Here is a 12,824-nt window from a genome sequence, read left to right as displayed (position 1 = left end):
ATCTGTAAATGTTAAAATACTCACTGTTTCAAATGTATAGCCACAAGACGTAAACAATATGTGTGTCGACATGATTTTTGTTTTATAAAATCACGTACTAGCCTTATCTGTGTAAAGTTATATCCAATTTTACAACTTTGTTGCCATGATGACATAACGGCGTACACTCTAAAACCCTAAAACAACCGTAAAAATTACGATTTAAACAACTTTACAGCTCAAATAATACATGAGTTTCAACAGAAGAATTAATGTAATTGTGGAGATGTGGGCGTGGCCAAGCAGTCTGTGGAGAGTGAGGCTGGGAGAGGAAGAATGGTAAGGATTGACACCTGTGGGGAATTATCTCTAACAATTGTTCTGTGTTACAGTGAGAGCTGGAGAGGGATAAAAAGGGAGTCCAGACCGCCAGAGGGGAGAGAGAGAGAGATGCACGCAGCAGTGATCGTGTGTGCCTTCGATTATGTGGTGCTGAAAAGCAAACTAATGTGTGAAACTGAAAATTGTGAATAAAGAATTATGTGGACTGTTCTCCTGACCCCGACTTCCTCCTTCATAGAAGAGCTAGAGGTGTGTCACAGTAAGTGATGCTATAAAATTGCAAGCTTCACATTTCTGCCTTTAAAAATTGGCCACATTCACTTCCATTGTAAGTGCCTCACTGAACCATCGATTTTTATTTATTTTTTTATTTAAGAAAAGGGGGGACGAGTCAAAATTAGGCTATTTTTTGTGGTAATCAACATTATGCAACAAATGATGCTGATTGAGCTTAACTTTTATTGAACCAGAAACATTCCTTAACACAATAGTTAACATGAACTAACAATGAAAAATAGTTTTACAGCATTTACTAATCTTGGTTATTGTTCATTTCTACACATACTAGTACATTTTTTAGATTAAAAGCTGGATAAGTTAACATGAATTAATGCAATATGAACAAACATGAACAAACTTTGAACAATAATATTTTGATAAATTAACATAAACTAAGATTAATAAATGCTGTTAAAAGTCATTAATCTTTGTATACGTTCATGATATCTAATGTGTTAAGTTAACCAATGTTAACGAACTGAACCTTATGATAAAGAGGAACCTTATGGTACCGATACATTTTCAGGACAATATTGCACATTTTGGCATTGGGAAATCAAAATTTTCTAACCGGATCACTTCAGTGTATGTTAATAAATAACCACTCATCGAATGCTATTTAAAAAAAATAAAACATTTTGAAAAGCCTCTACTAATACTCCTTTTATTCACATAGGAGATCCAGTTAAATCGAAATGCTAAGAAATATTTTTTGCTCACTTAAACACTATATATATTACACTTTATATATTACATCTCTAATTTTCTTTTTAGATTTAACTGATTGCATTTTGAACCACAATACAGAAGAAAGTAAAGAGAGAAAGTTATACATTACATATCAAAACTCAACAGTTAAATTTGAACACTTAAAACGCTAAAATAAGGAGTGTGTAGGTCATTCCAATTGTGAAGTAGCAAAATAAAGTAGAAAATACCTTATTATTTAGATGTCATTTGATTCACAATATTGACCAAATTATAAATACGCAATATAAATAAATCTATCCATATAAAAGTTTGTAAATTCTTATTCGGTAGTATCACATCTATCCGTATATTCATCCAAATATATGCAGCATTATTCTCTTTATCACCACCACCCATATTCCTCTCATTTCTCATTTCTCCAAACCTTTCCACCACTCTTTCTCCTCCGGTTCTCCCAGATGCTGGAGAGCGAAGCATTAGGAACGCTTCCTCTCTTAATTCACCTTAGTGAGGGCAACCATATTCCACCTGCATGGAGGATGAGTGTGATCGGGGACGACATGTGCTCAACGCTCACTCACTTTTTTATTAAAATAGAAAGGGTCCAAGTCCTCCAGGGGGACGGCCGACATGTTTGGAGGGATGTCCCCGTAAATAAAGGGCAGGCTCTTCCCCGCTTCCAGGTCGGTGTTGGGCTTCGGTTTGTTGTCATCATCGTCATCGCGATGACTGCTGTCAGATCTGGGCTTGACAGGCTTCTTTTTCTTCTCCTCGGCGATGCGCTTCTCGATGTTGGCCAGAGACTCTGGGGTGAACTTCTTGAAGCTATCGGGGCCTGGAGGTGCAAGCAACTGCGCAGCCATATTGTCATCCTGCAGCAGAGCCCTCTTTATTTAGAAGCCATTCAGGACAGCCAACTCTGGGAGGAGGAGGGGAAAGGGAGGCATTGGGACAGATGTAGGGAAGGGAACAATGAGAAAAGAAAAAGAATAGATGTTATAAAACAGTTCTAATTCACCTGTCCTGAAGAAAAAGATGTAAAATCAAATACAGTACATATAAATACAGTAAACACAAAGTTTTAAGTACATGTGTGTGTGTGCCAAAATTTTATTGATTTTAGTTGCCTCTGTTATTGGTCATCCTCTTTTGCATTCATTACATCCATTAAGAAGCAGATGACCAAGCAGAATAATACCAAATGCTCTGCAGCACTGGAGGCTCAACCTGAAACGTGTGTGTTTGTGTGTGTGAGTAAGTGTGTGTGTGTGTGTGAGAGAGAGAGAGAGAGAGAGAGAGAGAGAGAGAGAGAGAGCAAGAGAGACTGTGCATTAGAGGGTAAGGTCATAACTGTATAAATGCCATTATCAACCCTCTGAGATGACCTGCATTATCTGACAATATTCCAATCCATACAGTCATCAAGACTGTTCTAAACAACATGTATTTAATAGATATATATTCAATCTGCCCCTTTCCAGCAAACAACAGTTGAACAGACTAATTTACGTAATCCCACTAAATAGACTGAAATTCTGTTAATCAGGTGCAGGGTTGGGGAGTAACGAAATACACGTAACGGGAATACGTATTTAAAATACAAAATAGAAGTAACTGTATTCCACTACAGTTACAATTTAAATCATTGGTAATCAGAATACAGTTACATTCAAAATGTATTTTCATTACTGTAGAGATTACTTTGCATTTTATTGTCATTTGTTTCATTTAATATTTAGTCTATTCAGTTGGAAAACATTTATCTGTATAAATTAATCGATCCGAGGAATGTTTGAACAGCAGTGAACACTTTCTTATAATGTGTTACATTCATAAGAGTAGACAGAGAGCACTTTGGCACAGTTATGAGTGAAAAAGTGGATACGACAATGAGGAAAAAAATGTGGTTGTGTACACTCTGTGGGGTTTTGACGTAAGTTTGGAGCAGCACAAATAGTTAACCTTGTGTAAACTGCCATGTGAACATTTAGCTTTATGATAAGCTAAAATGCTATTTCTAGCCCTTTTACATGCACGTTACCAGCCATGATTACATTTTTTTCTTCAATCAAGAAAATCTATGTTCGATCATACATACAATTTTTAGTAAGACCTTTGATATTAGGGTAAATACAGTATATACATATATAAAAAATATCTGGAAAAAAATGGTTTAAAAATAAAAGTACTTTGCATTAGATATTACATTTATTTTTAATATAAGTGTTTTTTTTTTTCTTACCATACTGGCAAATGTTTTTATCACTTTCTGTTAAATTGTTTATGGTCAAAACAAGTGAAAACAATCTGCCAGTACTGAAGTTATCCAAAGTATTCAGATTATGTTACTGACCTTGAGTAATCTAACAGAATACATTACAAATTACATTTTACAGCATGTATTCTGTAATCTGTAGTGGAATAGTGGAAAAGTAACCCTCCCAACCCTGATCAGGTGTTTGTGGATTACAGATCAGAGAAACTCCAAAGTTAGAAAGCCATATTTTACAGGTTTAATTCTAAGGTTTTTTATGGCCTCACTTTACTAATCACATTCCTCAGACTAAACACTCAGCACACTATGCAGACTAAACACTTTCAAGCAAGCACTAGTGCCTTCTCAGATTATATCAAATTGAGGGTTTGTAAACAAGAGTTAATTTCATCAAGCCAATTTTTCTTTAGCACACACATCTCATTTCAGGATGTTTAGCTGGTTAAAAGACTTAGCAAATGCAACAAAAAACAACATTGATGCCAACATTAATGAGCTGTATCTGTCATGTGTACCATATCATGTTCTCACAGGAACTATATCACCTGATTTCACTCCGATCCCTATGAAAATAGCACATAAAGGCACATGTGCCTTTGTGTATGAGTGTGTGTGCTGACGATTAGTGATTTGACAATCTTGATCACAGTAAAGAGAAAAATCCTGTTTCTGACTGAGACATGTAAATAACATGGGAGAAAATTATAAACTCATATTGGTTCAAACTGCAAGGCTTTGTGGCACATTATATGTTCCATCAATAAAGACAGTTAATAAAGTAATAAGCCATGAAAGGGCGTGGTTCACAGTGATTTTTAAACCACCTAAATTCTCCTTACCTATGGTAAAAGACTTAACGCAGAGACTCGAGTGGCTTATTGCTTTTATACAACTGCGGCAACAGTAATATTATGAAAGAGACCGATTTTTAATAAGCAGTTCAATGTATTATATATTTTTTTCTCCCCAGTTTGGAATGCCCAATTCCCAATGCGCTCTAGGTCCTTGTGGTGGTGTAGTGACTCATGACTCACCAATCTGGGTGGCAGAGGATGAATCTCAGTTGCCTCCGTGTCTGAAACCATCAATCCGCGCATCTTATCATGTGGCTTGTTGAGCACGTTACCGCGGAGACCTAGTGTGTGTGGAGGCTTCACGCTATTCTCTGCAGCATCCATGCACAACTCACCACGTGCCCCACCGAGAGCGAGAACCACATTATAGCAACCACGAGGAGGTTAACCCAACGTGTCTCTACCCACCTTAGCAACTGGGCCAACTGGTTGCTTAGGAAGCCGGACTGGAGTCACTCAGCACACCCTGGATTCGAACTTGTAACTCCATGTGCGGTAGTTAGCGTGCTGAGCTACCCAGGCCCCCAGTTCAATGTATTATAAATAATAATCTGAATAAACAATTCTACCACCAAATAAGAGAGGGCGAATTCCAAAAACAAGATTTCTGCACCCTTGAAGGCATATGTAGGAAGGGGAAGCCGCTTGAAGGGTCATTCCAAATGAAAGCAAGAAAATTAATCTTTTCATGAAAGGCCCTTCCACAAGACTGTTAATGAAGGGTACATTTATACAATAAATCCATGCTCTCTTCAGAGTACCCATTTCAAGCGGTCTGTGCTTCAGAGTGATTAGGGCATAGGGATGATCACTTTTGATTGGAATTTGCCCATAGTTTTGTCCTAACTATAAGCTATTTACGGTTGTTAGACAACATAAACATGTTGTGCATTTATAATCATTTTACAACAGCTTTGAACGTAACTCATCCAACCACATTTCAGGGGAACTATCCATTTTATAATATCTCATTAAAGCACCTCAGGACAGAGAATAAACAACAAAAAGATGATAAACAACAAACCTAACTGTGCTCCTTTGTCATTTATGTTTGGACTAGTGATTAATTGGACAATATTTGGTATATTTAGTTTTAATCGTGTCCAATTGGCCCATCCCATTGCCCTTGTAATGGTTAAAAAATTTACTGACAGCCTAATGTGTAAAATAACTAGTGTTTATTTAATTTGTGTACATCTCATTTCATGTTATTAAATTGTACTATGTATATATCTGCAATATATTACCCTGCTCTCAAGCTATCAGTATCCGTATCAGGCCATTGAAAAACTCATATTGGTTGACAACTAGTTTGCACCTCAACAGAATGAGCACAACATTAGAATGAGAATTAGACTTTGGGCTTGAATACAGTCACCACAAAAACAGCATAGCACAATCAAACTCCTTACCCCAATCAAAAGAGTTCATTACACTGGCACTATTTTTTAGCATGTCAATTTGTTGACTTGCTCACTATGTTTCAAGCTATTTTTGTAGCCATTCTATTGCAGGTTATCAGATTTACTTCCCCCATTGAGCTTTATCCATGATGTACCATCTGTATTAAAGAAATTCATAGCAAATGTTGAAGTACATAAAAATCAGAAAGACATCAGTAATAATTGGTTACACTCCCATGTGTTCCAGGTGTATCATAGAGTCAGTCCCAGCCTAGTCCCCCAGGCACCCCAAAAAGTGGGCTAAAAACGTGAGCTGCTTTTCCAGAATGTCCCATGCATTGTTTTCTCGCAAGCCTGTCTTGCATTTACGTTCCAGTGATAAGAACAACAGCTTTTGAGACTTGTATAACAATAAGCAAACATACGTAATGCCCTCTTCTATCAATTAGTGCAGCACTATAAGTTTGCAGACCACACATCCACATATTATAACTAATATAAGTGCTTTATGATGTGCTGACAGCCGAAGATAGTGAGGAATCACCCTCAAAACACTCCCCTACAGGCGCCACATTCCTTTGAATTCAAAATTAAAATAAAAAAACCTATCTGTCGAAACCTAACGGTCAACACTAACGGCTCTCTTATCAGTTTTTAAGCCTTCTCCGAGATTGTTTTATATGACGCCGAATCCCTGTTCTCTATATCATTAATGACAGTCTTTGAATTATTTATATGCCAAAAACTGATTCAGTTCAGTCAGCACAGGCCCAATCAATAGTGAAGTGCCCACGGTCACGTGACATTGCTCTTTATGACGGGCGACTTTATTACCCTTAAAACACACGGCTTCCTGATCGACAGCTACTCATTTCCCTATCAAAAACGGACTGTTTAGACGAATGAAACAGAGTAAACAGTGTATCGTGCGTTTCAAGTTTCACGCGAGCTGTGTCCAACCTCCAAGTCTCCTTCTCGGGATACTGTAGATTCGCCTCAGCTCAAGGTGATTCATGATCAACACGCTGTATCAGATAGACAGCCCTGACAATACACATACACATAATGACCTTAATCAAATTCTTGTATTTTTCCCCCTTACGTTATGGGCTATGGTGTTTAAACATCCCTGATTTGTCTTCTGTTTTAAGGGATCACATTAACCGACAGAAGTCCGTGGTTTTCTTCTATATGCCGTCGAATACGAGAGTCTTTAGTGGCGCTGTCCGTTTCAGCACTGCGCGAGCTCACGCGTGTCCTCTAGGTGATGAAAAAAATCCACAGATGCTGCCTCAATCCATCCAACATCCGGACTAAAACCTCTTTTCCGTATTTGATTTGATGCCTTAAACTAAATGGAATGGAAAGTGAATGTCCGGCCTCTGGCACTGTACACTGAGGGGAGGGGAGGGGAGCGATACAAATGTCACGAGGACAAACCACCCCAGCCTATCCCGTGAGGAGAATAAAGGCCTTAAAATCTGACCATAACTCATATAAACATATAAACATATTGACATTTCTTTGGAACCCCAAATGTGAGCTTGTTTGACTAAATTTGTCTCATTTTTATATGTTTGGTTAACTGAGAATACGCCAACAGTAACGGACACCTCCTGGGACAGGTCATTCAGGGAAACTGTCCTCGCCATTTCGAAGCGAATACAATTTGCAAAACATTTTCGACCCTCAAAACACTGTTCTGTTATGCGTTCCGTCGATTCCTAATGCTTATCCATCTCTCAACTATTTTTCAATTTGCTTTGTGCAATTTTGGGATTCACAGATCAGCATATCAAACGAATGAAAGTTTGATTGCTGTAATTATGGCAGCTGTGTGGCCCATGCCCTTTCGCGACTGAAATACTGCAGTGGAGCTGACAGGAGCTCGTGTGAAGGCACGAGCCAGCGAATCAATGTGTGAAACATCCGTGATGATCAAATCTCAATGCCACTGACGTCTCAGACAGTCGTGCCTGTAATGTTTCATTATATGTCTCGAGTTTCTATCCTGGGAGGTTTCATTTTCATTTGAATCTGAACACTTCAAGAACATTTGGGACTCTTGTCCGCTCCAGCACCACACCCGTGCAGTCTGCCTGTGCTCTCACTGATTTAACCCGCACATCATTTTAAGGAGGAGAGTGTGAGAAATGGAGGGTGGGAGTCCCGTTTTAACGACAAAAACGGAAACGCACCGATTCAAGAGAGTCCAGCCCAAATAAGTATGGCGAGGGTGACTTGAAGGGAGGGGAAATGCAGGCGCGGGGTGGGGGGGGGGGGGGGGGGGGGGGGTGGGGTGACTAAACACTGCCACATTAGTGATTTTGACATATTACGTTTAAAAACACTGCCATAAATTACATTTGAATGCTAAATATTGCGTTTTGTGTATGTGTGGTGTTTTTTAACCAGAGAATATTTATCTGTAATAAAGTTTGCGGCGGTCTTACTTGCCTGTCCCATAGTATGCGAATATTCTAGGCTACATTTGGACACAGACACACTAATGTTTTCAGCGCCAGGCCAACACCCTCATTTTCCTCTGTGAGACTTTGTTCCTTTGAATACATTCCGTTTAACCATTGCTATAACTGTTAGTAGAGCCTGGTGTTAATTGATGTTTTCCTGCAGCAAGCCTATTCACATCTATGAGCAGAAAAGATGCTGAGCGAGAGAGACCTCTCTGCGGCAGATGAGTCCAGGTATAAGACACGCTCAGAATGGACTATAAACACCTGAAAAAAATACAAGACTTGCGCTGTACAGAAGAGAAAGTCTACTTACTTTTTTCGCATTAAGGGCGATCCATGTAAAATTCGCGTGCTAAGAATGTTTAAAAGACCCAGGAGAAACTGCGGATGTCGCCATATTGTTGCCGCTATCTTCCTTCCCAGTGCGTGCGGCTAGCCTGCATAATTGATGATTCTCAGCAAATTGTTAGGGAGCGTCTGCAAGTACCCTACTTCCGACTTCCGTACTGACCGAGGGAACACTGAAACGTAAGCGAAACGGCGCTAAAAGGGATTATCAATCACTCACTATCAGTGATGTTAGCCTAATTATTTTAACTACTTCACAATGAAAATAATCTAATATTCAAATTGTCTGATTGTCTAAAGTAACAACTGTTAAATTGTTTCAAAGTGAACTGTGTGATAAAATGGGATTCCCACAGATAAATGAAAACGAATTAACTGAAATTCGAAGAAAACAAGAATTGGAACAGAATGAATTACATATTTACATACCAAATGCACAGTAAGTGAAATTATATTAAACATTTTAAACTTATTTTTGCACATGAAATACAATTTTATGTTTGTGAGAATTTATATAAATGTGTTGCACACATAAGGAGCATTCAAAGTGGAGTCTCATGCCAAATAATAATAATAAAAAAAATTAAGAAATTGAGAAAATGAATCGAAATTTCATATTTGAATTCAGTAGCTTGTTGCTATTCTGTGTTGCTTTTAGTAAAAAAAAAAAAAAAAAATTAAAAAAAAAAAAATTTACAGAACAACCTGTACATTTTACAGATTAAAACTGTTGTAATTTACATAACCACACTGGCACTGTAAAATAAATAAATAATAATAATTCTGTTAAATTTACAGTTAAAAACATCATAAACTTGATATTAACATTCTGAAACTGTAAAAATCTGCTTTTTACTTTATAAGGTATTGTTAATCAATGTAAAAATGACAGAAGAGCTCATGATGACATGAAGTTAACCAATAGTGGCTCTTCCAGGAGCAATGATCAATAAACATGTAGAGACAGTGCTCAGTGTCACTCACACAAACACTAAACATCATCAGGGTAACACATGTGAAATCTAAAGTACATTAAATATCAAACAGACAGGGTTGGGGAGTAACGGAATACATGTAACGGGAATACGTATTTAAAATACAAAATATTAGTAACTTTATTCCACTACAGTTACAATTTAAATTATTGGTAATTAGAATACAGTTACATTCAAAAAGTAATTTGATTACTGAAGAGATTACTTTGAATTTTATTGTCATTTGTTTCATTTAAAAACATTTGGAAAACATTTATACATATAAATGATGCGATCCAAAATGCATTTGAACAGCAGTGAAACACTTTCTTATGATGTGTTACATTCATACGAGCAGACAGAGAAGTAAGTCTAAAGTAAGTTTGGAGCAGAAGAAATAGAAATAAACCTTGTGTAAATTATCAGCTTTACGCTAAGCTAAAATGCTATTTCTAGCCATTTTACATTTTATCGTATTTTTTTTTTATCAAGAAAATTCACGTTGGATCATAATTTCTTTTTTTTCTAGTAAGACCTTTGATATTAGGGCAAAAATCGTATTCTTGATAATAATTTTTTAAAATTGTTTTCCTGTAAAAATATCTAAAAATCCTTAAAACAAGATCAGCTTGATTTATCTTGTATTATGTAAGATATTTAGGTTTTTCAGAGAATGTATTTTTAATGTGTCTTACTTTTTTTTTTTTTTCTTACCATACTGGCAGATGTTTTTATCACTTTCTGTTAAATTGTTTATAGTCAAATCAAGTGAAAAAATTTACCAACGCTGAAGAAGTAATCCAAAGTATTTAGAATACGTTACTGACCTTGAGTAATCTAACAGAATACGTTACAAATTACATTTTACAGCATGTATTCTGTAATCTGTAGTGGAATACATTTCAAAAGTAACCCTCCCAACCCTGAAAACAGAACACCCCAATTTACGTAACTGATATTAAAAATAAGAAGAAACATAACTATTCTCATAACATATAATGAAATATGATGGGTCATGCAGGGAATTGTGGGAACGCCCAATTATTGTTTTTACTGTAATTTTAACAATAATTTACTGTAACAAGTACATATACTCTCTTGTTAAACATAATGTAAATTTTCACCATTAATTATACAGGAAAATCATACTTTTTACATCTAAAAAAAATAATATATTTTTTATTTATATATATTTATTGTAAAAACTACTTTATTTTTCTTATAAAATATATTAAAAAAATGTTCTGTATATTTTACAGTTAATACTCGTTAATCAATTCAAGTTTTTTTCTGTAGTGTTTTTACAGTCTTTTACCATTAAAATTACAGACATTTTTTACAGTGCATGTTCTAATTTTAAAATACTGTAGTAGAAGTTGGAACTTCACATCACGCAGTACTTAAAGGTGCACTCAGTAATGTTATATTTATCATCTTTATTATAGTCGTCTTGGATATACACTGACACCAAGGGGCATGGATGCAACTTTAATTCAAACGCAATATTTTTCAGTTACCAATGCCAATATAAAAATTCACTCTTCACAATCAGCCATCAATAATTTTATTTATAAGTCAAAGGGTGCTTCTCAGTCAGAAGGCTGCAGCCTAGTTAGGCTGGATATCTCGGCTGCCATGTCATCAAGAACCGTTGAAAGCCATCTCAATTGTTACGACCCTTGGAAGGCAGCTTCGTTTCGCAGACTTTGTTCGCCATATTTTGGAGGCTGCATCAAGTGCGTCCTTTCGCAGCCTTTAGCCTTTAATCACCCACAATTCCTTGCACACGCACACGTTCTAGACCGTCTCATTCTAGTGCTGAATGCTGGGGAGGAGCCTAGCCTACAGCCTCAGAAGGAGTGGTCTAAGAACACAGCCTAACTAGGCTGCAGCCTTCCGATTTAGAAGCATCCAAAGTGTCCTAAAATGACTTAGATTAAGCGAGTAGTGCGATCATAACTTAGCAGCTCCCATGAGGGGACCCTCTCCTTGTAGAATAAATCTGCTTTTATAAAGTTACTGATATGACTAGAGTCTTCATTTTATTTGAGTGGTCGTGATTTTACACATATTTTTCAAAATTACTTTTCATTTCTATTGGAATGAAACTTTTTAAATGAGGACAAAATTACTGAGAGCACCTTTAAAGGAATTTTAAGTGTTCAATAAAAGTTTAAATTAATCAACAGCTTTTGAAGCATAATGTTGATTACCACAGAAAATATTTTCGACTCATCCCTCATTTATAAAAAAAAGAAAGGAAGAAAAAATGAAAAATTAATGGTTACAGTAATGCGCTCACAATGGAAGTGAATGAGGCCAGTTCATAAACCTTAATACACACATCATTTTAAAAGTAGAGCCACAAGACAAACATTATACATGTTCACATGATTTTCGTGTGATAAAATCTGTTCTCCTTGATTTTAGTGTGATAAGGATTTATCGGTGTTGTGTCGTAATGGCAACAAAGTTGTGATATTTGGATATAATTTTACACTGATAAAGTTAGTAAGCGATTTTATCATACTAAAATCATGTTAACACATATAATGTTTACATCGTGTGGCTGTACTTTTGAAACAATGTGTATTGCCCCATTCACTTCCATTGTAAGTGCCTCACTGTAACCGCAATTTTTGCTTTTTTTCTCAATAAACGAGGAATGAGGAAATCAACATTATGCCACAAAAGCTGTCATTTGAACTTAATTTGTACTGAACCCGGAACAATCCTTAATACATATATGATTTGTGTGAATAAGTGTGATATGAATCATGAGGTTTAGCTTTCAAAACAGAATGCTTATATTTCTACTTTAGCACACATGAATCATATTCCTTATTTCCACTACCACTACTTGGAACAATTCTGACTGATGCGACATACAAAAGTTGTTTCACAAAAACTTGTTTGGGGTGTTGAAATGTTTTTGAAGCAAAAAGTCTGAAAGTTCTAGAAAACTCACTAAAATCATTCTGGTTTAGAGTTAGGACAAACACAGAGTTTCCAGGGAAAGCACATGGGGGAGCAGGGGTACATAATTGTGTGTGACGAAAAGAGCGGTCCAGGTATCATGAAGATCTTTGGTGTTTTCAGTGCAGTGGCCAGTGCAGGAATAGTTTTGGCATTGTTTGTGCTGTGGTGTTGCTTCAAACATAATGATAGGGGCTGTGTTATTGAGG

General features: G+C 36.5%; 1 protein-coding gene across 1 annotated transcript in view; it reads right to left on the bottom strand.

Moving 5' to 3' along the window:
* Positions 1-8,733, bottom strand: part of LOC127446133 (sodium channel protein type 8 subunit alpha-like) — an 89,276-nt gene extending 80,543 nt beyond the window's left edge. Inside the window, exons 1-2 of the mRNA XM_051706809.1 lie at positions 8,631-8,733; positions 1,893-2,230 (exon numbers count right to left, since the gene is read on the bottom strand). Coding sequence (XP_051562769.1) covers positions 1,893-2,174 — 282 coding nt within the window. The 5' untranslated portion in view covers positions 2,175-2,230; positions 8,631-8,733. The remainder of the gene's footprint in view (positions 1-1,892; positions 2,231-8,630) is intronic.
* Positions 8,734-12,824: the final 4,091 nt, after the last annotated feature.

The sequence above is a fragment of the Myxocyprinus asiaticus genome, chromosome 9 (genome assembly GCF_019703515.2).
Source record: "Myxocyprinus asiaticus isolate MX2 ecotype Aquarium Trade chromosome 9, UBuf_Myxa_2, whole genome shotgun sequence".
Lineage (NCBI taxonomy): Eukaryota > Metazoa > Chordata > Actinopteri > Cypriniformes > Catostomidae > Myxocyprinus > Myxocyprinus asiaticus.
The sequence above is the reverse complement of the archived record's forward strand: the minus strand, read 5'-3'. Positions and strand labels throughout refer to the sequence as shown.